The 26,228-nt window shown below is 43.0% G+C and overlaps 1 protein-coding gene across 3 annotated transcripts in view; it reads left to right on the forward strand.

Moving 5' to 3' along the window:
• Positions 1-26,228, forward strand: part of PRMT8 (protein arginine methyltransferase 8) — a 101,480-nt gene that overhangs the window by 69,401 nt on the left and 5,851 nt on the right. For 2 of the 3 annotated variants that reach the window (XM_048823331.2, XM_048823325.2), the window contains 4 exons: positions 6,079-6,221; positions 6,643-6,730; positions 13,861-13,976; positions 22,745-22,895. In XM_048823331.2, coding sequence (XP_048679288.1) covers positions 6,079-6,221; positions 6,643-6,730; positions 13,861-13,976; positions 22,745-22,895 — 498 coding nt within the window. The remainder of the gene's footprint in view (positions 1-6,078; positions 6,222-6,642; positions 6,731-13,860; positions 13,977-22,744; positions 22,896-26,228) is intronic. The other variant, XM_048823337.2, reaches the window with a different exon arrangement.

Below are 26,228 nucleotides of genomic sequence, written 5' to 3' on the forward strand. Positions count from 1 at the left end.
TTTTTAACATGAGTCAAGGGTTGTTTGATCCTTTTTCAAACAAGAGTTTCCTAATTATTTCATAAGATTTAGAGTGCTTATGGAAAAAATGACAGAGAACTTGCTACCAAAGTAAATGAGTATAAATTGCCAATGGTGGGCCATATTCAGAGCTGATGTGAGTGCTGTTCCCAAGGAAGTCTGTGGGCCAAATGCAGTGGCCCATACAGATGAAAGTGGAGGGACCATGCATACATGATGTCAGAATCATTCAGTGACTATATAACTGTGCCCTTAACTAGGTATGATCCACGTACATTCCTTATGTTAAAACTCAAATAACTGAACCGTAAATGCCTTGTAGCAGCAAAACATGATCCTTGCACTTTTGCTGCTATGGGGTATGACTTACATGGTGCAAGTTGCATGTTGTAAAGGTAGGTAAGAAAACACTCTGCAAGTGGTAAAGCAGTGTCACTTGCATTCATTTTACACTATAACTCTTAAGGGGTAGAGTAAGTGTGTGAGTCTGTGTGTGTTGAGGAGGGGTTGTAACGGGAAGAGAATGTAAGATAAAGAAGGGGCTCTGCTTTATTTTAAATGCTCCTGTTAATTGCTTTCCTTGCTACAACCCACTCTTCTTCCCCGCTCAGTGTAAGCGGAAGAATCAAGCTCTGTTTACAAATGTTGGCCCTCATTTTGAACTCATTGGTTTTTCACTAACGTAAATTAATGGATCTCACTGATACTACTCTTTATTCACATTGGTGTGGAGACACAGAGTCTGGGTCTTTGTTCAGATGGACCTACCTCATCCCCGGACTGGAATTTCTTCCCCCCTTCACAGAATTTTACTGCAGGAGGGGATGATCTGCTATATTATTATTCTTTGTTGATCCAGGTGATGTGATTTCGCCCCCCCTTCAGTGACTTGCCGGCAATTTAACAAGCTTCACTGTGTGTTCTCCCTGCGGTCTGCAAGTTAGGTCTTCAGCCACTCCAAACTTAATAACCTTCTCAGCTCCTTGAAACTAATGGGCTGCTGACAAAACACCTGACAGGAATGTTTTTCAAAACAGCCACTGTAGATAGCTGAGGAAAGGCAGCCAAGTCCAAAACTGCTAGCAAATTCTGAGTGAGGTGCCAATGTGTTGTGAAAGAGTCTGTCAAGAAGCAGATGATTTTGGAAAGCAGAGCAGGTGTTTGTGCAGACTTTTATGTTTGTGTTCCGCGGAGATAAAATTACCTCTCTCTGCTGAGTGAGCTGTCCAGGATTTTTAAAGAAAATGGACCTGATTCTCCTCAGTGTGAAGATGGAATAATACTTTGAAAGTTACTGCAGTCCCAACAATGCACATGTGGAGTAGATCCACTGAAGCCAAAGGAACTGTACCACTGCAAAGCTGATGTGAGATCACAATCAGGCTGTATGTCTGTAAGAGATGGTGGTATGGATTCATCTGGTCATTTAAGCTTAAGGATGCATGTTCCTAGTTCCTCTCTTCTACTCCTTAACAATTACCTCTGGTCCTACTTCCAAGAGAGAGATTTTATTGGTTTAAAGGCTATGCACTATGGATTGTTGCCTTAACAATTAAATCATTTAACCAGAGTCATGCTAAGAACTACCCATTGAATACTGGGAACTTGTCTGAACTTTGTTTTGAAAACTGGGCTCTGATTTGTTTTGAGTTTGTTCAAGTTTCCTTGATGTTGAACTAAGAGCTTTTGGAAAATTCTGAAAGGAGGGCTGTGAACAGGCTGGTGATTTTCCAAGAATGGAGAATTATAATTCTCCAAGATGAACTCAGAAGGTGCTTTTCTTGTCTTTGCGTTTGTTTTGTGTCTGTTCTTTTCTTTATTTTCCATTCCAGCCTTATGGGTGTCCAAACTACTGATCGTTAAGAGTGAAATCCTGGCTCCACTGAAGTTAATGGCAAAACTCCAGTTCATTTCCATGGGGTCAGGATATCAACCCAGATTTTACCTACATACCTTAGCAGGTCCAAGATTTCATTTTGCCTGCTCATTTTTCTGGGATAGAAAACTTTGTCTAACAACGGAACTGCAACCCCAATCAAGCCTTTCTAACCTGACCACAAATGGGCCAGTCAAATGTTGACGTTGTTTTCTTTCTTCCGGGTTTGAAATGGAGCAATTTTTAAAAAATTGTCATGGATTTTGTTAATCCATCGTTTATAGAAAACAAAACGAATGAGACATTTTTTCATTGACTGAAAAATAGATTCTGAGTAAACAAAATACTCTAACGATCATGTCAACAATGTTTGATGATTTTTCAATTATTTCAATTAAAATGACATGAAAAATGTTGCAAAAAGCAAGAATCATAAAAAGTCAACAGGATGCGTGGGCTGGTTTTTTTTTAGAAAGCTCATCTGGAGATGAAAAAAACTTGTTCTTGCACATTTTTGACCAATTCTAACTAAGTCCCATTCAAGTGGCCCTGCTTTACCATTTACAGTATATTTTCTTACCTACCTGCTACCTCACTAAAAGAGGGAGTACCCTCTTTTCCTTTTTCATATCTTCTTTTTTCATCCACGTTGGTCTGTATTTCTCTTTGGTGGGGGAAAGAGAGTTAACAAAGCTCAGCGTTTTTAAGTAAGCTGAGAACTTTTCGCTGTAACATCCTTAACCTTTCCGTCACTGAAGACAAGGCTTAAGAAACAAAGAGGTTTTGTAACTTGCAGTGTTTCCCGTGGACATAAATAAACAAAGCAGGGAGGCTCCCACCTTGTGTAGTTAGAGAAGTTAAACCTGCAATTGTTAAAAAGAACATTATGGCACAACACTTGCTGAAGATGTAAATAGGACATTAAATAATCATACAATAAAGACCTGCTGATCCTTTGCTTTCCCACTGTCATGAGACCCAACCCTTTCCTAGCTGCCTGACCTCTTGCAACTCCCTGAAACTCACCTAAGCCCTCACTCACTGCCAGTTGCCTCCTCCTCTCTCTCTGGACATCTGCTCTCTAGCACCTTCCTCTGTTCTGTGGTCTGGCTTGCCCTTCCGTCTAGACTTTCCTGACCAGCTACCCTGCTTGATCTGCCTCCCAGTTGCTGATTTCTAACCCATGCTTCGAACAACCTGTTTTAAAAACTGAAGCATTAATTGGAATAATAAGGTATCAAAATCTTAGGAAAAAGCCCTTTGTGCTGACACCTGGAGTTGGGAATTAAGAACACAAATAAGCCAAAAATTACATCGAAGTTCAAGAAAACAGAATTCTTTGTCCTGGGGCTTTCCATTTTTTCAATGGACTCAACAACTCACTCTTCAGCCTGTGGAGAGCCCAGCCATGATGAAGAAGATGGCATGTATTAATAAATCTTCTTCCTTGATACTTCACACCCCTTCTCAACTTACCAGGAAAGCAAGAGCTAATAATGTCTACCAGTCATGGATATAAGGATAGACAGAGAGGAACAATGCATGCTACAAAAAGAATTGAAGCTACAAAATGTACTTATCTCAGGGATGGCTGCACAGATTGAATATGTAATTGAAAGCATTATTATTCCAGAAACACGGCTTGAATGACAGAAAAATCAGATATGTTGTCTCAGTACGAGAGTCATTAGGATGTCAGGATTAATTCCCATCTCATTTGTGGAACCTTTTTTCCCCTGTAAATTGTTCAACTTAACCCCCTGCCTATACTATCTATGGTTGTCCACCATAGCGTAGACAAGGCCAGAATGAAAAGGAGTTGTTAGTCTGTGTTTAAAAATAAAATTACACTTCAATGACTGAAACCTAGATGGATTTTTATCATTTCTTTTGTTGGCATCAGAAATCACAAATAAGTTCTTCCTGGAAGCTGCCAGATATAAGAAATAATTTGTGTAAAAAAAAACCCAGAAGATCCTTTTCTTCCCTGAACTAATTTCTACAGGCATAAAGAACAGAAATGAGAGATGCAACAGAAAAGATGTCGTTAAAGAAGTAGAATCAGCTCAATTAATTCCAGCTGAACTTTAAGTAATCTTCAATACAAGAGTCTTTTCCCCTATGTTTTCTTGAACTTTAAATCTGAAAAACATCTGTTAGGGAAGGTAAAAGAAGGAAGTGGAGGTCAGGATAGAGAAAGTGGGTCCAAAATAGAGGGATAATAACCAATTCTGGAAAAGTATACACCATTCATAAAGAAATCAGGTTAGATGTGATCTGAAGAATTTCCAGTTCCTAAAATTGCTGTGAAAACTGCAGTCATTATTTTGTACGTAAGGCTGAATATTGTCCTTGCTCTCTATCCTTTGCCCTATGCACAACGGTGCATCAGCACATAGAAAGAAAGATGTTTGTGAAAATATCTCAAAATTACATGAGCCCAGGATAAAATGGACTACATTTCATTTGAAATTACAAAAATTTCTCAATGAAAATACTTTAATTGAAATTTAAACATTCTCCTGCAACATTATAAACCCAAATGCAAGAGGTTGTTCTTGTTTATGAGGACCAGGAAGTGAAACTAACAAGTCAAAATTTCACTGTTCAAGGTAAGGTGACAAGCAAAGAAATTAAAAACAACATAAAAAGCAAAAAGTAAATTAGAATTGTCTCATAGAAATATTTTCCAGTTTAACCCTTAGGATCCTGGGGCTGAGAGGTGAGGAAACATCTTATTAAATGGCTTGAATTTCCTAACATTTTTATAATAGCTGAGTTGCCCCATAATCCCTAGCACATAGCTGCATGGAATCCAAGACAGTTTTCTAGTTATTGTAGTAAGATGTTTGAGGTGTCTGTCTATAATCCCAAGTTTAGTGGAACAATTGCTATACCAGGAGTCGGATTGTTTGCCCATTTCTGCTGCTTTGTGGAGATGGAGGTTTGAATCATTTCTTGCCTACTAGCTTGAAGACCTTGATGAATTTGGGAGTGGCAGTGAGGGACATATTAGCATTTTCAAAGATGGAAGATGGGGGTGGAAGACATCTTGTGCTTCCAGAAACCCTTATGACAGAGCTGGGTATGGTCTGTAAAAAGGCAGCTAGGGACAGACTGAGGTTGGGGCAAGGGAATGTGCTTGTGAGAGAGAGGGCAGGGTAGTGGGGATGGGTCTAGAACTGTGTAAACTGCAACATGCCAATATAGATCTCATTGACATGCACCAATGTAAATCAGGAGTAACTCCATTGAAGTCAACGAAGATAAACACATGGCAAAACCATGTGAGATCAGACAGCTCCTAGCTCCATGAATGTTGATGGACTTGGGCTGATGAGTTGCCAAATAGTACTAGAAATCAAACACAGCCTGAGGTTGGGTGTATTCAGGGTTTTGGGTGAATTCTTTACATCCCACTACTGAAGACGTAGACATATGCCAACTTCCAAAGGGCTGGTAATCGAAGATATTGTAACAGGTAAGGAATGTTTTTTGAAATAAATGTTGTTTATCTTGACAGCGTCCCTTTACATTGCTACTAAGGGTATATCTACACCGCACCCCGTACGTGTGGCTACACGCCATAGTGAAAATCAGGCTGTATCCACACTACGGTGTGTAGCTCCCTGTGCAGGGAAAGGCTTCAGCAGCTCCTTGTGGTGGGGGAAAGCAGGCTCCAGCAGCAGGGAGGCAGCTGGACACTACAAGGCTAAAAACAGGGAAAGGCACTGCTTGGGCATGTAGAAAGCCCCATGTAGGATGCATACATTAAGGGTCTGGCATGTCTTTACTCTACTTGCCTAAGCAGCACCTTACACCATCTGCACTGGTAATTATACCCATGCTAGCGGGGGAGTGGGGAAGGACACAGGACATAGTGTATGCACTCTACATGCTGACGAAAGGAGTGTGCACTGCAGACATACCCTAATGATTCTCTGTTTATTGTATACTGCATGGGCCTGACCCACTTCTCCCGTATACTGGTTTATTTCTTATTCGTGTAACTTCATGAACTTGAGTGGAGTCACTCCTGATCTACACTGCAGAGAGAGGCGAATCAGGTCCATATATTTAAATCAAAATGAAAAGCAAGGGTAGAATGACATTCACCAGTGAGGTACTTTTAATCAGGCTTTTATTATGTGAAACATATTTCTTTTGGATTCTTTTTTCAGTAATCACAATATTTAAAGGTAAAGTGGAAGAAGTTGAACTGCCTGAGGATAAAGTAGACATCATCATCAGTGAATGGATGGGTTACTGTCTTTTCTATGAGTCAATGCTAAACACAGTCATCTTTGCACGAGACAAGTGGCTGGTAGGTGCTCTGCATGTCATACTCCTTGCTGGAGGTCTGGTCATTTATTTTCCAGTTGCAAGCTCTCCTCTCCTACTACCACCAGCATCAAAAAGACACAGTTACGTTCAAGTGCCCTTTCTTAGGCTTTATTAGAAAGATTAGCATGGGGAGCTCAGTAAACGGGGAAACCTTTAATTTTAAAGGTAAGCTTTGCTTTTGAGTGACAGCTAGTACAATTCCAATCAACTCTATTTATCTAACAACATTGCTGCAGGGTGCAAGAATCTCTGAGATATTAAAAGCCAATGTGAAAATCTGAAGGAGAACAATAAAGGCATGCGGGGGGTGCTTGTCTGGTTTTTGTATGTGCAGTTCAAAATGTGATGTCTTTGTCAGGTGAATAGATTACGAGATCCATTTCCCCACAATTCATCAACAGAAACCTGGAGGGCTTATGTTTCCAGACCGGGCTGCTTTGTACGTGATAGCAATTGAAGACAGACAGTACAAGGACTTCAAAATTCACTGTAAGTACAAGTCTAATACATTCCTCCTGTGCGATCAACTCCATGAAAATATTTTTATTTCCCCATTCACATTGTTATAGAGTAGCCTTTTGGACTGTTTAAAATAGATACATTGGACATGATTCTCCTCTCACTTTATCTTAATTTTACACCAGTGTGACTTCACTGGAGTTACTCCTGATTTACACTAGTGTGAGGTTAGATAAGACAAAACCCTCAGGTGGCTTTCTTACACTTGGTGTGTTATTTGCAAACTGCATGAAATAATGAGAAAATGCACTGCCATTTTAAGAATGACTGTTCGTTTTAATAGGCTGGATCTTCAGGTGTGTAAATCAACATAGCTCTGTTGACTTCAGTGGAGTTAGGCTGATTTACACCAGTTGAGCATATGGCCAAAAGTTAAAGCTATTGCTTGCTAGGGGTTTTATCAGCCTCCGTGGCTGTGAAAATACATACTGCCCCTGCTGATATTAGCATTTTGCATAAGCACATCTTTATTGTAGCCTGATTCTGGTCTCCCTTAAACTGACATAGATCAAGAGAAACTGCACTGAAGTCAATGGAATGACACCAGTGTAAACCAGGTGTGAGATCAGAATCAGGCCAATTGAACTAAATTGAATTGCTCTTGAATTAGACTTGTGTCAGTGAGATGAGAAACAAACTCCTTCTGTTTATATAACAACACTCCCTGATTTCACTGTCACATTCTATCAAGCCCATAGCTCTCACTCCTTGAATTTCAATCTATTTTTTGCAGTAGGAAGATGGTGGTGGTGGGGTGCCATTCTTTGTCCTGTATTTGTTTTACATCATCCAGTGTTTATTTGCACCCGAGGAGAGCAGCAATCCTGCCACACTGCTGCAAGCTCCCCTCTGGCAAAGTCTTGTTATAAGAGAAGCTGCTGAGAAAGTTAACGGAGTGTGGGCACTAGGTCACAAATACGATATCCAGATGAACACAAAGAAAAATTCATTAGTATCGAACACTGTATTAAGAGGCAGGGGAAAAACATGAATAGCAACGTTGTAGGCTGAATGTCTGATTGTTCCCCCACCTCCAAAAAAACCCCAATTACCTGTAATCTTCCCTAAATATGAATTTTCTGGATTTTAGAGTTTGGGATTTTTTTAAAAACTGCATCACTCCATTGTGCTATCTAGAGCAATTACCATAAAAATCTACACATTTGACTGCCTAGAAGTATGCAGTGTTGTGGTAGCCTAGAGGCAACACTCAGGTGAAATTTAAAATTTTTATTAAAGCTCATGTTAAAAAAATTATATAATACACAGGTTAAGAAAAGAGTGTCTGTACATCTGGGTATAGTGCTTAGATTATCCATAAATACAAAGTTTGTTTTTAAAAGTCAAAAGATACATACAGTGCATAATCAGCAATAACCCAAATTAAGGTGGCCCTTAATTTCACTCAGCTGCCCTTGTTGCCAAGAAGGCTAACGACATTTTGGGCTGTATAAGTAGGGGCATTGCCAGCAGATCGAGTGACATGATCATTCCCCTCTATTTGACGTTGGTGAGGCCTCATCTGGAGTACTGTGTCCAGTTTTGGGCCCCACACTACAAGAAGGATGTGGAAAAATTGGAAAGAGTCCAGCGGAGGGCAGCAAAAATGATTAGGGGGCTGGAGCACGTGACTTATGAGGAGAGGCTGAGGGAACTGGGATTGTTTAGTCTGCGGAAGAGAAGAATGAGGGGGGATTTGATAGCTGCTTTCAACTACCTGAAGGAGGGGTTCCTAAGAGGATGGATCTAGACTGTTCTCAGTGGTACCAGATGACAGAACAAGGAGTAATGGTCTCAAGTTGCAGTTGGGGAGGTTTAGGTTGAATATTAGGAAAAACTTTTTCACTAGGAGGGTTGTGACGCAGTGGAATGCGTTACCTAGGGAGGTGGTTGAATTTCCTTCCTTAGAGGTTTTCAAGGTCAGGCTTGACAAAGCCCTGGCTGGGATGATTTAGTTGGGGATTGGTCCTGCTTTGAGCAGGGGGTTGGACTTGATGATCTCCTGAGGTTCCTTCCAACCCTGATATTCTATGATTCTAAGGTGAATAGATTTAACAGTACAGTTTAGATATTAGCATCCAACTATCTGGGTACATCACTCATGAAAAGTTATACAGAGTGTTTGTTATGGAAAGCAAATATATTTCCCTATTCTCAGCATAGTGAGTACAGCTATAACGTTAACAGTTTGCAAGGGAACTTGAAATCTTTACAAGTGGCCACCACTGTAACTGTGAAAGCTTATTGGTACAGCTGGTCAAAAATATATATTTCACATTTTTGAAAAATGAATTTTATTTGTCCAAAATGTATTTATGAAAAAAGTTTCTAAACATAATTGTTCATTTCATTTTGACGGGGAAAACCATAATTTTACTTGAAAAAAGAGGGTAGCAAATTAAAAAAGCAAGAGTGAGTTGCCCCCCCCACCAAAAAAAAAGTTTTCAATAAGGTTTTAAAAAACTGCATGAACATTTACTAAAAAATTTTCATAGAAATTTTTATTTTGGCTGCAAAGACCTTTTCTGGCAAAAAGAAGTTTCACTGGAAAATTTCCAACCAGCTCTACTCATTAGGGCCATGTGGTATATAGGAGCTTGGAAGAGAACCAGTGGGCTCAATCACCAGTCAGATGCACACACACAATTCCTCCTTATCGGCTTCATCCCAGTCTAACAACTTGACAAATCCCCCCTCCCCCCCTCCCCAAAAAGTGTCTTGATTTTTCTGACTTAAGTGCAGTCTTGGGTGGGCCTTGTTCTTCCATCAAAGGATACAAGTAACTCCCACTGAGCTCAATGGGAGTCATTAGCACCACAAATAGGATTCAGGATTGGGCCCATTACAAGGGTCATCTATAGCAGTGGCTCTCAATCTTTCCAGACTACTGTACCCCTTGCAGGAGTCTGATTTGTCTTGCACACACCAAGTTTCACCTCACTTAAAAACTACTTGCTTACAAAATCAGACATAAAAATTCAAAAGTGTCACAGCACACTGTTACTGAAAAATTGCTTCCTTTCATTTTTACCACATAATTATAAAATAAATTAATTGGAATATAAACATTGTACTCACATTTCAGTGTATAGCATATAGAGCAGTATGAACAAGTCATTGTCTGTATGAAATTTTAGTTTGCACTGACTTTGCTAGTGCTCTTTATGTAGCCTGTTGTACAATTAGGCAAATAGCTAGATGAGCTGATGTACCCCCCAGAAGACCTCTGTGTACCCACAGGGGTATGCATACCTAGGGTTGCCAACTTTCTAATTCCAGAAAACCAAACCCCCTTGCCCCGCCCCCAGCCCTGCCCCTTCCCGAGGCCCTGTCCCCAGTTTACTCCATCCCCCCTCCTACTGTCACTTGGTCACCTTAACTGTAGGAGACTTCCCATGCTTGCGGGCCCCTCGCCCAGGGGGCTGCAATGCTGCTGTGCCCGGCATGAAGGTTGAGCCCCAGAGCAAAGGGGCCGAAGGCTGGTCGCCTGGCACTGAGAAGGCTCTGCTCTGCCTGGGCCCCGGGCTGCTGGCTAAGTTTTACTGTCTAGTTTTATTGCCTTTTTATTTTCTCTCTCTGATTATGATATTGCCCGGGAGGACTCCCCTCTTCCAGGGGCTGCCTAAATCACTCAGCTGGGAAGGGAGGAGGGTGGGCTGGACGGGAAAAGATGCTGGGGTGGTGGTGGAGGAGAGAGGATGGGAAGGGAAAGAGACCAAGGACAAGAGTAGGGTGGGGGTGAGAGTGAACAGTGAAGGAGAAAGGAAGGGGTATGGCAGGGCAAGGGGGGTGAATGGGGATGCAGGGGAGACATAAGGTTACAGGTACATGAGGCTGTGGGGGTCATAGGGGTGTATAGGGACATAATGGGAATGCAGCAGAGTATGGAGGTGAATGAGGTGCAGGGCTGTAGGGGGTGAGGGACATGGTGGGCAGCTCTGGGAGGTGGAGAGATGGGTGGGAGAGCACTGTAAGGGGTACAGGGATGGGATGGGTAGGGGTGGAGGGCAGGGCGGGATGGGATGGGGGAGAGATGCAGGGAGGGGGGTGCGGGGTGGGACAGAGAGATGCAGTGATGGGGGGATGGGGGTGTGGCGGGTTGGGACAGGGAGGGATGCAGTGAGGGGGATGGGGGTGCAGGGCTTGGTGGGGAGGAGTTGCCCAGAGTCTGGGGCTGCTGGGGCCAGTGGTGGACTCAGGAGCACTGTCCCGGGGTGGGGGGCGGTGCTGCCGGGGCGGAGGCAGTGCTGGTCCGGGCCTCTCCCCAATTCCCTGAGGTGGCTGGGCCAGGCACTGGGTTTGTCTCATTCTCCTCCCCTCCCCGCCAGCAGCCCCATTCCCAGCACTCGGAGACAGGGATACATACCTCGAACTCCTAAGTGCTGGCGATGGGGTGACCGATCATGGTTCTCTACAGGGCACGCGCCGCAGCTCGAGCCCAGCCACAGGAGAAGCGCGAGGAGAAGTGGGCCGGTAGCAGTGGGAGAGGCACGCGCCATGACCCCTCAAAGCCACCTGCTGAGCGTTCATGAGTTGCGCAAGTTTGGCCCCTGCCCTGACCCTGCTAATGGGAGCTGCGCCTGCGGGCAGGGCAGTAAGCAGACCCCCCCCAGCCGCCCCTAAGCATAGGAGCCGGACATGCCGGCTGCTTCCTGGGAGCCACGTCACGCGGAGGCTAGCAGAGAGCCTGCCAGCCGTGCCACGCAATGCTGCCAACTGGACAGTCAAGAGCCCAGTCAGTGGTGCTGACTGGAACCACCAGGATCCCTTGTCGACTGGGTGTTCCGGTCAAAAACCGGACACCTGGTCACCGTACACATACCCCTGGTTGAGAACTACTGATCTATAACATCCAAAGTGAATTGTCATCTCCTCTTTGTCCAAAGCCAGGAATATTTTCAGATTTTTTTTTTTGGTTGCAGAAGCAGACAAAATCCCATAAAATCATAGTTACAAAATGCTGTATGAAGGACACTTCATGTAAAATAACAAAACCTGCTTCCTGTCACCCAAAAAAGCACTCTCCCACTTTTTTACCCCCTCTTTCTATCCTGTTTTCTACTTTCCCTTCTATATCTCGATGTCTTTTCTTCAGGCATATTCAGTGTCCTTGTTTCCCCCTGATTTATTGGTCTGTACGTTTTTTCATCCCTTTTAAATGTGTCTGGTTCTCTTGCCCTCCCACACCCCTGCAAGCCTATTTTCCTTCAAAACACTTTTCTTTTCTGATATCACCTTTCTTCCTTATTTATACTACCAGTTTTTTGCTCTGTCTTCTTTACTCCTTTCCGTCCCAATCTCTTCTCCCACCTCACTATTCTCTCCCCTCTAACTCCTCCCTAGTATCTCACTTTACTTTTATTTCTCCCCATTACTTTGTTCTTCTTGGGATGGGAACCAGAGTTTCTCACATGCGAAATGCAATGATGGGTGTTTCAGAAGGTGTTCAGAAATCACACCCCCGCCCCAAATCATGAAATTGGTTTAAGAATAATTATTTTTTGAGGGAAAGGGAGTATTTGCTTTCTGATCTGTGATCCTTTAGGATTCATATTTTCCAGCTTTTTTTATGGAACCATGAGGGCTATAAACTTGGCACTTAAAATGAAAGCTGAGATTCTCCTATAGTAACGTGACTCAAGGAGCTGGGGCTTTCAGAAAACACACCAATACTGGGTGAGTAAGGATAGAAATAACAACAAGAGGGTGGAAAAAGAAAAAAGATTTGCAGGGTCACCCCCACCTCCCAAAATGTGGGCAAGTTGACAGCCCCATCAAAGGAAACCATTACCAAAGAATCTTTGCCAAATATGTTGCAATTTAGAATCATACTTACAGACCTTTTACTATTGCTGCCAATTCTGTCCCTGCTGGGAATTCCAAGAACTCAACTGCTGTGCTCTGAGAGGAGAAGCTTTTGCAAATCTGCTTCCTACCATGGTTTGCCAATTTATCTCGCTTGTTCTCATGCATAATAATATTTTTAAATGCTCAAAGTACTTTTCCAGCCATTCATCTACCCAGTACATACTGCAGCCCACATGACTTTTGTAACTTTTAGTTTAGACTTTTAATGGGGCATTGCGGTTTAATGGAATTTGACTCATCTGGTTCAGGAGGGTGTAATGTGAGTTTGGTTTAAAAAAACAAATCCAAAAATGTAACAGTTCTTTGTATTTTTTCACAAAGAAATGTCAACCATAAGAGCAGAGCCAGTGTACTTTCCCCCTAGGGGATCATTTGTTCAAAGAAGGAAACTCAGCAAGATAAAAGGCACTTACTGGTACAGTCATCAGAACAGTTCAAATACCCAGTGAGCTCAACTCAGCTTGCAAGCTTTTTAGAAGGCAATCTGTCATGATGTACTTGCATTAAGGTCTTGATCCTCCAAACACTTAAAGATATGCATAACTTTACTCTCATGACTAGTTCACTGACAGGATAGGATCATGTTTTTGCAGGATCAGGGCCTACGAGATTAAATGTTATCTAGAAGTCAGAGCAAGGAACAAGGATCCAGGAATGGATTATTGAGTTCTATTCACAACAATTTGGCTGACTTGCTGTGTGATTTTGGGCAACCCCTTTTAAATGCCTCAGTCTTTAAAAGTGCCACTGATCTTGGTTTCAGAGGGGTAGCCATGTTAGTCTGTACCAGTAAAAATATATAGCACATGAAAAGATGTGGTAAGACAACTTGGTAAGGCAACTCCCATCTTTTCATGTGCTGTATATTTATACCAGCTTACTGTATTTTTCACTCCATGCATCTGATGAAGTGGGCTATATCCCACAAAAGCTTATGCCCAAATAAATTTGTTAGTCTCTAAGGTGCCACAAGGACTCTTGGGTGTCTTAATTATTGGGGAACCCAAAACAAGAGGCCACATTTGAAATTGTTTGCCTTGATCTTCCTGTGCCTTATCTGCAAAATGGAGATAATGCCACTTACCTATTTAACAGGGGTGCTGTGAAAGTTAACTAATCGGTTGTGAAATGCTTTGAGATTCTGGAATAGAAGCAGCTATGCAAAGTGAAAAAGATTTATTTATTTGTTTTGTATTACTTCTCACCTTTGACACATCCATTTGCATTGACAGGGTGGGAGAATGTGTATGGCTTCGACATGACCTGTATTAGAGATGTTGCCATGAAGGAGCCCTTGGTCGACATAGTAGATCCAAAGCAAGTGGTGACCAATGCGTGTTTAATAAAGGTTTGGTAATTCCAAATGTACTTAAATGTGAACGCTTAACACGTACTGTGGCATTCTTTGGAGATGCATTATTTTTTCTTTAACACTATCTTTTGGGGCTGCTAACAAGCTGCAGATACCATCAGTATGGAATGTGATAAAACTAAGAGGGAAAATAATCTTAGTTTTCATAATATTCAGTATAAGCATGTTGCTCATGTCGGGTGTCATCAGCTCAGCTAAACATGAATACTAATACCTTGATCACATATGGTACTACCCAAATTGGGAGATGTCACCTGAGAGTGGGATTTTGTGCTCATCTGGCTGCTGCTATAAATGGATCTCCAAACATACCTTCAAACTCGCACAAATTAAATATAAATCTTTTTTTGGGGGGGGGAGGGGTAATTAGTGCAAGTACTGGATAAATGGAGACATTGTATATATTTAGATATGCATTTTAATTGTTCTTCCTCCCTGTGAACAGATATTGCAAATTTGAGATGAAAAGCCACTGGGGAGAGGTGTTAAATGGATTCAAGTTACAGTGAAAAGATTAAGGCACCAGATGATATTAACTCTGCTGGAATAACTCCAGTTTTACCCCAGTGTATGAGATCTGCATTTGGCCTTAAATTGTCAACATGATTTCTGTAGCCAAGTTCTCACTCTTTTTCATACTGGAACCTCCCAGCACTCTTCTCCCGTCTAGCTTGGATATAGCTGTGACCCAGCTCCTATTTAGCAATATGTGAAGGGCAGGGTGGTCACAACCCACTGACGACTGTTCACAACCCCAGGTTGAGAATCCATGATAGTTCATAGATTCTAAGGCCTTTTCTACGCTACCACTTTACAGCGCTGCAACTTTCTCGCTCAGGGGTGTGAAAAAAATAACCCCCTGAGCGCTGCAAGTTTCAGCACTGTGAAGTGGCAGTGTAGACCGTGCACCAGCGCTGCGTGCCCGGCGCAGGTAGCTATTCCCCTCATGGAGGTGGGTTTTTTTTATAATGCTGGGAGAGCTTTAACATTACTAGTGAAGAGATGTCCTTAGGCTAGAAGGGACCTCTGTGATCATATAGTTGGAACTTCTGTATAACACATGGCATAGAAGTTCTCAAATTCCCATTTTTTAGGGCTGATCCTTGTAGTCCTTATTCCCATGAATAGTCCCAGGGAGTTCAATAGGGCTACTTGCATGAATAAATTCTACTTGCATGAGCAATGGTTTGCATGAACCAATTCTACTTTCCCTATTGTTATCTGTATCTCTGGCTGGCTAGAGGCAATGTACTGGGTATTTCTATAAACAAAGAGCAAACAGATTACTTAAATCTGAATAATATTTCAGATTATGAAAACAGGAAGGAACAAAAGTAAAAGCTGTATGCAGGAGCACAGCGTGTGCATTGCTGTATCTGCACTCAGCTGAACATGAGATGGCTGGCCGCCTTTGTAGAAAGCACAGGCCTTAGATATTTAAAATCATAGCACACAGGAAACAAAGTTAGCTAAATAGGCTACTGCACACACGATAGTTAAAATGGAATATAACTCTAAAATGAACTTTAAATGAACTAAACAAATGATGGATATATAGTGCAAGAACATATGGTTGAATAGCTTGATTTCCTTGGTACCATGTGACAGTTGTCCCAAATCTAAAACCTTTAGCAAAAACTCATTGAAGTCAACAGGGTATAGAAAGACAGACTGAGTTGCTGGTCTTAAATTTGCTCCTATTCAAGTTTGTGCTATGCAAGCTAGTACTGGAGAGGGGGAGTAAGAAGTAGCAACAAACCCACTGTCCTAAGGCTTTTCACTCCAATGTTAGCTAGAATTTTCTACACTCCAGTTAATGCCTCTCCATTTAGCTGCCCAGAGTGTTTGGATTAGCAGCACAGAGTAGGTGAGTCCCCAGTGTATTACTAACTCGGTTTCAGCAGCTCTCAGGCTTCAACCCACATCCCCAGACAGGCCCGCTAGCTTGAGTTTAAAGCACCACTTAGTTTGAGCTAGAGATCTGTGCGTGCGCACAGGAGTAGAGCTATGGGCAACACTTAAGTTATACATTGAGTCAACACTGCAGTGAAGACAAGCCCTTAGAAAGAAAACGAACACCCCTTCTATGAAGTTTTCTGGAGTGGTCTTAAATTTAACTGCTTATTTTCAAAACATAAGGTGCAATAAATTCTGCATTCACCTAACGTTACAAATGTTTCTTCCTTATATAACACCTTCCTCTGAGAGAGTCCACCCACTTGCATCTGTCATGAGGACCATGCCTTCTGAGCAGCAGGCATCATGCATTCAGCAGGGTTTAGCAGATTTTAGAATCAATGAATAGTGCCCCCACCTGGGGAAACAGTGTCAATAACCTGAGGGCAAGCTTTAGTCCCCCAAGGAAATTTTACAGCATAACTAGGGCCCTGTCAAATTCAGGGCCATGAAAAACACATCACGGACCATGAAATCTGGTCTTCCCCCCTCTCCCCCTGAAATCTGGTCTTTTGTGTGCTTTTACCCTGTACTATACAGATTTCACGGGGGGAGACCAGCGTTTCTCAAATTGTGGGTCCTGACCCCAAAGAGAGTTGGGGGGGGGGTCACAAGGTTATTTTAATTGGGTCACAGTATTGCCACCCTTACTTCTGCGCTGCTGCCTTCAGAGCTGGGTGGCTGGAGAGCGGCAGCGGCTGACGAGGGCCCAACTCTGCAGGCAGCAGTAAGGGTGGCAATACCATACTCTGCCATCCTTACTTCTGCTGGTGGTGGCTCTGCCTCCAGAGCGGGGCTCCCAGCCAACAGTCACTGCTCTCCAGCTGCCGACCTCTGAAGACAGCGCCGTCGCCAGCCGCAGCGCAGAAATAAGGGTAGCAGTACCGCAACCTCCCCTACAATAACCTTGCTACTCTCCCCTCCCCCCATTCCTTTTTGGGTCAGGAAACCTACAATTACAACACTGTGAAATGTCAGATTTAAATAGCTGAAATTATGACATTTATGATTTAAAAAATCCTATGACTGTGAAATTCACCAAAATGGACTGTGAATTTGGTAGGGCTCTAAGCATAACATGCTTAGTAGGAGCCATGCTAGACTATCTAAGGGCCTGATTTTTCCACCCTTACGTTGAAGAGTGCCTTATTCTATAATAGCACCATTGGAATCAATGGAACTAATAGCTAAGTCAGGTACTACTCAATGTGAGTAAAGGTCTCAGACTCTTGCCCTAAAGTAGTTGTTGAACTCACAATCTGCTCAGTGAGAACACAGGAGGTGTCAAGGTGGGCTTTATATATGGGTATATTTAGCGAACTGTTTCCTGTGTGATGTCTGATTAGTTGGGGATTGGTCCTGCTTTCAGCAGGGGGTTGGACTAGATGACATCCTGAGGACTCTTCCAACCCTAATATTCTATGATTCTATGAGATTTTAAATCTAAAAAAACCCTTAAGAAACTGTAGTAAAAGGCTGGCTGAACAAATATGAGCGCAAGCAGACTGAGAAGGTGGCTCTCCATATGCTGACTCCATAAAAAAGTTTTGGGAACCCACAGCAGTTTTGAGGCTTATCTCCCATCTACTCATAAAGATAAGGTAGGTTGTCATGACCCCCAGGACCTGTTCACAACCTCTTGAGGGTCATGACATCTGGTTGAGAACCCATAGTCCACATAAACAGCCTTTTCAGCAGGTCTTCCTCATGCAGGGGCTAATGCCTAAAACACACACTGGGGTACCGAACCATGAGAGTACGCAGTGGGAACAAAAAACCTGGCTTGTGTTTTCAAGTGTCTCATGATCTGTGGTGTATCCATTTTTGGGTTGTCCAAAAGGGGGACCTGATTTTCAGAGGGCAGGGGCACAATACTTTCTGCATGGAGCCACATATCCCCAGAGAGGGCTCTGGGAAGCAATGAGCCTGAAGGAAGCACAATGCCTCTAAGTGCCTAGGGAGTTTGGCCACGTGCCAAATGTGCTTCTGCCCATATCCCCACGCTGCAAGATGATTTTGCCCCAAGGAGTCTGTGGGAGGGACTGAACCATTCCCCTTCAACACCAGGAGACAACTCGATAAGGGTCCCAACACAATTTCCTTTCTCCCCACTCCTCTTAAAAATAAAAACAAGACCCACAGCACCTACTTTGGCTGTCTTCCACTTCTCTTGCTGTGGTACCACCTTTGCCTGGCTTCCATCCTGTAATCATCTTCAGACAGCATGCTGCGCCTCCACTCCCTACTTTCTTCTCCTTCCCCTCTAGACCCCTCTTTGTGAAATCTTTTCTGACTCCTCTCCTTCCTCCAAACTCCTCAAGTCTCCTTCCTCTTCCTCCACACCACCTCTCTCTTCCTCTCCCAGATTCCAGTTTCTCCTCTCCATGAATCCCCCATTCAATCTCACCTCACTTTCCACCCTCTTCCCCAAACACTTCATTCTCTCTTCTCCAAACTGCCTCCTGCCCTGTTCTCTTTCCCTCTTCCAAAATCCTGCCATCTTCCTTTCCTCTAATTCCCCTCATAGCTGCACTCCTCCTGTCTGTACTACCAAAGGGGGTGTGTCTGGCAGGGGGAGGTAGAAGTGAAAGGAGAAACTGCTATCAGCCAGTGCTGCACCCTCTTGTCCTGGCCAGGCTTCTTCTCTCCTGCAGAGCTGGTAAGGGAGGACCCCAGGTAGGAAAGGAGCCACAGCTGCAGGCTCTTGCCTGCCCAGCAGAATGACACTGCTGAGGGCCCTGCTGGCATGAGACTACAATTGCAGCCACTTCCTGTTATTGAGCCTATTTGGAAGGCCAGCATGGAGGCAGGGTTGACAGAGCACCACAGGTGAAAGTAAGCTGGTATGGTCTGGTACGGCGTACTGGCAAGAGCCAGTACGCTGTGCCACACCAGACTGGCTTCCCCAGGCTGGCGATTTAAAGGACTCTGGCAGTGGGGCTCGGACGGCACTTTAAAGGGCCTGGCGCTCCTGCTGCTGCGGGGAGACCGGGCTCTTTAAAGCCCCGTCCGAGCCCCACTGCCAGAGCCCCAGCAGCGGGGCTCCTGCAGTGATTTAAAGGGCCCGGGGCTCCCCGCAGCAGCCGGAGCCCTGGGCCCTTTAAAGCGCTGCTGGAGCCCGGCGGCAGGGCTCCATCGACAATTTAAAGGGCCTGGAGCTCCTCTGCGGTAGTGGCAGTTGGAGTCCCGGACCCTTTAAATCACCCCTGAGCTCCCAGCCGCCTCTGCAGCTGGTAGTTCCGGGGGTGATTTAGAGGCCCTGCCTCTTCCGGTGGAGGCCATGCCCCTGCTCAGGACTCCAGTACCGGTAAGTCCTTTAAGTTACTTTCACCTCTGCAGAGCACTGAGGTAGCTGTACAAAGCACCCTCAGACTCTCCTTCTTTCCTGCTCTGCAGCCTCCTCTCCACAGCCAGCCAAAAGCTCAGGGGCTGAGGGGAGGGGGAGGCATTGCTGTCCCCTGCTCTCCAAGCTGAAAGTTTGGGAGGGTGATTCCTGCTCCTTCCCCTCTATTTACTCTCACACCCATCACGCACTCTTGAGGTGACTAGTGCCACTTGTGGCAGAAACCAAATCTTCCACACTCCTGCATACAAGAACTGAGTGGGACACATAGCAGAGGAGGTTCCTTATGCCCCTATTCCCCTCTGTGCTTCTCCACAGGCCCCCAGCCACAATCTCATCCGAGATAGATAGCTGCTGTGTTTATCACTCTTACTGTTTCTCAGTTTAACACTTTATTACAATTAAGGGCTCTTGGACTAGCCTTGTGCTCAATTATGCCCCATTTTTGAATAATTTGGAGAGAAATGTGGAGGAGCATGACTTTTCCATCTAATTTTATGCAAAATTAGCATTCAGCCACCTGGGATTTTGACTGAGAAGCAGGACACACATCTAGTATAGGAATTTGTGGCAGCTGAAATGGAGGTTAAGAACAGGGATTGAGTCAGTACAAAATTGTACAAATTAATCAATACCATTTTTTTTTAATCTCCTACTCTGCATGGCAAATTAAAGTATGGTTCTGCTCTGAAAAAATGACTGTAAAATTGGCACCCCCTTACCAGTATTTTTGTTCCCTGTAGATTTCCAGAGACATTTTTACCAACTTTGCTGACAAAATAATTTTTTTTATTGATTTTGATTCTGCTTCACCCTGCAGAGCCAATGCAGCTCAGAGAGGGGGAGCTGGATTCTAGTCTTTCTTCAACAACAACAACAAAAAATTTATGCTAAGTTCCAGTCAGTTACATCTGCAAATCCACTGAAGACAATGGAACTGCAGCTGTCACTGAAGGCTCAGTTTGACTTGCAGAGTCTTTGGCTAAGATTTTGAAAAGTGATTAGTTGTTTTGGGTGCCTAAGTTTTTGGGTCCCCCCTGGAAACCCTTTTTAGGGTCTGATTTACACAGAGCAGATGCTCAGCATTCTCTGCAAATCAGACCCTTTAAAGTTGTCTCAAGTCAGACACTCAAAAATTGATGCATCCAAAATTGCTACTTCTTTTTGGGTGAAAGCCATCAGTACCCTGTGATAATAAGGGAGAAGGACATCGCAGGTGGGTTTGCAGGGATGGCAGTTAAAAAATATTTTTACTTGCAGATTAATCATATTTGGAAAGGCATTATTAAGAGACAATAAACGCAGAACCTCTGCAATGCCTTTTATGCAGAATAACTTTTCAGAGAAGTACTGCACCTTAAAGCAGTGAGGCAGTTTTCATTTATACCACTTATAAACATGTGACAGATAATTCAGTGCCTCCACATGGCAGATACTCAGTGACCTTGGAAGCAGAATACATTCTTCATATGGTTGAACTGTTCCTGAACAATATCTCCAATATATTAAGCCAAAACTAGAGCTCTGTTGTTAAAGATGTAGGCCCTCTTACCCTATGTTTTCATCCTCTTGGAAAAATCTATGAATTGTGTGGTCAATGCAAAGAAATCCATTTCTGAATAATAGCTGAGTCTGTCTCTGTTTGTCTTACTATGCCTCTCCTATATTATTGAGCATTCTTGACAAAATATAGAATTGTATTCTGTATAAATGTGCAAGATTCTGATTTCCATTATACTGATATAAATCCAGAGTGATTCCGCTTCAGTCAATCCAGTTACTCCAGGTTTACACTGATGTAATGGAGAAGAGAATCTAGCCCATATGTTTCCTTTTCAGACTTCAGTAGCGTAGAACAAACTTTGTCTCAGAATGCATGAATTGTTTCTGTCTTTTTCTTTATTTTAATGTTGAAATTGATTTTCCTCCTTTTGATATGAAGTGGTGTATTGGACTCATTACCAAATAGTTGCACCTGGTCACCAACAAAAGAGGAAGTGAAGGCAGATGTACTTACAGGGATATAATTAAATGCACCATTTGAAATGTAGGCTATCCCATACCATCAGATATAACCAATGGTATACCAAGCCTTGTATCCTGCCTCTCACAGTGTCCAGTATTTAATGCCTCTGAGGAAAACAATGAACATGCATAATACAGCATCCCAAACAACTGTGCAATGCTGTACATGCGTGGGGAGAATTCATCCCGATTCCTGAGGCAATCAGCTTATGCCCTGAAGCGTGAGATCTGATTTGAGCATCAACATAAGCACACTGTCTTGGAGACTGCATCTTTGTTGTTGAATGCCACATTCAAGCCATATTAATACTTAGATAATTTTCTTCTGTGGTCTAAAAAAATCCTGTGCCTAATATTTTGGAATCCATTCTTTGATACAAGGTCAGAAAGCATGATCGGGGGAAGTGGGACCATGTCACCTACTTTGGAGGTTCTGTTTATTTAGCTCTACACAGCTAATGCATATTCCCTTCTGTGAAGAGGATCCAAAAGTGAAAAAAGATGCCCTTACGAATCAAAATTCACAGAAGAGGCCTTAGACATCAACAAATTTAACCATGTTGCCAAGTAGAAATTAGAGGTAGCAAAGTCTATGAACTCATCTTACTCACAACCCTGCCAATGCTGGGTTGTTCATTACAATGTGTCCAGACATGGCCGAAGCAAATAAATTTTAAAATTCAAATGAATATTCATGGCATATTTTCTGCATTATTCACTCAGCTATATATCTGTGTGCAGTTCTTACAAGTGATGAAAACTCCTTCCATCTCCTCTCAGGCCTGACCCAGGTAAACAGATGTGTTATGGCTTAATTTTCTTGCTGTCTTCTGCTGCCAGCTTTCATGGCCCTGCCTCCTTTTTTTAAGTCAAGTCTGATTTCTGTCCAACCCCTAAGGCTTATGCCCACTCCTACAGTAATATTAACTGTCCTCTGCTGGTTATTAAGGATCCAATTCTGCCACCCTTCCTCATGCTGAGTAATAATTACACGAGAGAGTAAGGGTCTCGCAATTGGGCCCTGAAGGCTCCCTCTTCTACTTTTTCTCCATATTTCAAAGCATATTTTCTTACCTTGTTTCTCTCTAACTACTGCAACCCCCCAGGGCAAATTCCCTTTCACTGGTTGGCCTCTCCATTGTTCTCTGCTGAGCTAGTGAGTTATTTGGCTGGCTGCCTGGTTGTAAGATCCCCCTTCTGGGTCATTTGCTGATTTCGTGGATGCTATTCTTCTCAAACATGCCATTGATTTCTTACAGAGCAATGGGCCGCTTGTAGCCTACATTGCTGAGCAATAAATAAAATGTTTAAATACATCACTCAACATGTTAAACAGATCCTCTCACCTAGTCTAGTCAAGACAACTCAAGACATACAGACTTCTGTTACGTAAATGGCTTATTCTTTTTCCTCAATGCAGGAAGTGGATATTTATACAGTGAAGACTGAAGAACTGGCTTTTACATCTGCGTTCTGCCTCCAAATTCAGCGCAACGATTACATTCATGCCTTGGTCACCTATTTTAATATTGAATTTACAAAGTGCCACAAGAAAATGGGATTTTCAACAGGTACACTATCTCCTTATTGCCACAGCTCCATTGTGTGATAATCCTGAAGGCGAGAATGTGAATCCTTTATTCACATTGATGAACAGCCCTATTCTTGTGAACAACTGCTCGCCAAAGTGAGTAAGGAGTTCACGGTCTTGCCCTAGCCAATATAACTTGTTTTTTAAAAAGAAAATCAAATAATTGACTTCCTGTATTTAAAGGGACAGGATACCAAAATATCATTGGGCCAGATTGTCATTTGCACTGAGACACCATTATGCAGCTGTGGCAGGCCTTAAAGTGGATGTAACTTAGATCTTGTCAGAAAATGCCCACCCCACCAGAAAATTTTGACTTTTTGGTGAAAAATCAAAAAGCAAAATATTATGTTGAAAAGCTGAATTCGATTCTGAAATGCCAATGTGGTGTCTCATGGGAGTTGTAGTTTGAGTGCTTCATGCACCCAGTCTCCTCTATAGTGTGAATTGTCAGGTCTCACTACATCTCCCATGGTGCACCAGGATTTCACCTCTTGGTGACAGAAGGCATGGCATCATTGCATAATGAAATCTGGCTGCATAGCCTGAACCATAGTGGAGAATAGCCACATGAAGCTACTGAACTACGACTTCCATGAGGCACCTCAGTGGCATACCCAAATAAAAATATTTTAGTTTTCAACTGAACACTTTTTTTGCTTTTTCGTTATTAATTTTTTTGAATTACAATAAAAAAATCAGACACTTGTGAAAAATTGTTTCATCAAAAACCCAATTTTCTGTCAAAAAATAGTTTTGACATAAATTTTTCAACATCCCTAATGTAAATGTAACTTATAACCAGAGCAGAGCAAAGGAGCCTTAGTGCAAATTTAAATGTGGCCCAATGAGAATGGAGTGTGTGTGTGTGTGTGTGTGTGTGTGTGTGTGTATGTGTGTGTGAAAAATTTGCATTAACTAGAGACACTGGTCCAGCTCCTCAATTGGTGTACATTGGCAGAGAACCACAGACATCAGTAGAACTACACTGATTAGCCTCATTTAGGTATTTGGCACATTATTATTATACATTTTTTTTAAAATGGGTGAATAGGCTGATATTTGCCTGACAGATTTGAGCGTCAATGACTACATGCCTCCATCTATTCAGACACACCACTCTCCTCAGCTCAGGGAGCACAGACGGTCAAATTATGTCAATCTTCTCTAAGGAACATTACGGATGATTGGAAGTCCCTGCACTCTTTTCCCAGAGTGCATCTGTGCCGGGTCAGACTTTATTTGGCCCTAAGAAGTTTGGCATGGATCTGGATCCAAACTCATGCATGCAGCAGCATTCAACTAGTCTAATGAGTGTGGGAAGCTGTCAGAGGAAGAGTTACTACATAACTTAGGACTTGTCTACACACTAGAGCTGGTTGTGAATTTTCTGATGAAACATTTTTCATCACAAAAGGCCGATTTGTAGAAAGTTGTTTTTGACAAATGGTTTTGAGAAATCTCCCACTTCAAAAACCCTTTGAAAATAAATAAACATTTCAAAATTGTTGAAATGTTACATTTTGTAAACAAAAAGGTTTGTTTTTTCTTCAAAATGACTTTTTGTTTCAAAGTTGTAGTTAATTCATACTAAAGAAAGGTAAAAAATAATAACAAAAAAGTTGAAATCAAAATGAAATGTTTTTAAATTATGGAAATGAATTGATTTTGATTGATCCAATTCAAAAAAAAGTATGGATTGTCTGTTTGTGAAAACTTTAGAGAGATTTACATTTCATCCCTATTTAGGACGCAAAATTATTCAAAATCATGATAGTTTTCCCTTTAAGTGAGAATTATTTCCCACCCAGCTCTGCTATACACATAACTTCTACCATTTTAATTATAACAATATAGTTAAGCGGGTCAACCTCCATTAGGGGTGGGCAAACTACAGCCACGGGCCGGATCTGGCCTGCCAGCCATTTTAGTCTGGCCCTCGAGCTCCCATTGGGGAGCAGGGTCTGGGGCTTGTCCCGCTCCAGTGCTCCATCTGGGGAGCAGGGTCGGGGACCATTCCACGCGGCTCCCGGAAGCAGTGGCATGGTCCTGCTTGAGGTAAGAGCCACCCGGAGCCTGCACCCCTGCCCCAACCTCTCCCCATGCCCCAACCTCCTGCCCCAGTCCTGATCCCCTTCCCTCCCTCCGAACCCCTTGATCTCAGCCTGGAGCACCCTCCTGCATCCCAAACCCCTCATCCCCAGCCCCACCCCAGAGCCCGCACCCCCAGCTAGAGCCCTCACACACACACCCCACACCCCATTCCACCGCTCCAGCCCAGAGCTCCTTCCTGCACCCTGAACTCCTCATTTCTGGCCCCACCCCAGAGCCCACACCCCGAACCAGAGCCCTCAGCCCCTCCTGCACCCCAACCCCAATTTTGTGAGCACTCATGGCCCGCCATACAATCTCTATTCCCAGATGTGGCCCTCGGGCCAAAAAGTTTGCCCACCCCAGTATAGATACTAGTATAAAGGTGCATATAGTGACATATTCCCATAAGAGAAGGGGAATAAGCTCTCCTGATATAAGCCACATTTTTACTGGTATAATTAGAACCACACTCAGGGTTGTGTTGGTACAACCATTTTAGCTAAATAAAAAAAAATTGCACCCCTAAGCAAAATTGTTGTACTGGTACAAAATCTGTGAGCAGACCAGGTCTCGGCATCTTTCTCATCATCTCATGAGTTTGATTATGTTAATGTGATCTCAGTGAATGCATGATAATAATACTGGAAGAAACTCAATTTGGCTTGTCACAGACTGTTGCATTTTTACTATGAAGAGCACACTGAACACATATCACTGTCTCCAGCAAACAGCAATTTAAATTGACTCTTCTTAGCAGAAAGAGAGAAGCTGGCTGCTATGAACCAACTGATAGACATGCAAAAAGACTCCTGAATTCTTAAGTGTCTCTCATCTCTGTCTGGTGTTATTGACCCAGGCTCACCAAGAAACGCGAAGACTCATTTACCAGAGAAAAAATTTCTCTCTCTCTCTTTTTGTTTTCTTTTTATAAATAGCCCCCGTGGCATTTTCTGGTATTTTCAGCTTTCAGTGGAATGGCTTGGGGGGGTGGGGTGTCTTAAATACAGTATCACATACAAGTCTGAAAAACATTTTTATTGTTTTAAAAATACATGTGAAAAATATTGCTGTGGTTTATATGACTCATTTACTTTGAAAGATCATCTTTCACACTTCCACAGACCCATTGGCCCTTCTCCTCTCATACCGAGGTAAATAAGGAGTGATTGGATTGAAATCAACAGAATTATACTAGGTAAAACCAGTGTGACAGCAGAAT

Source organism: Caretta caretta, chromosome 1 (assembly GCF_965140235.1).
Source record: "Caretta caretta isolate rCarCar2 chromosome 1, rCarCar1.hap1, whole genome shotgun sequence".
NCBI classification, from domain to species: Eukaryota; Metazoa; Chordata; order Testudines; family Cheloniidae; genus Caretta; species Caretta caretta.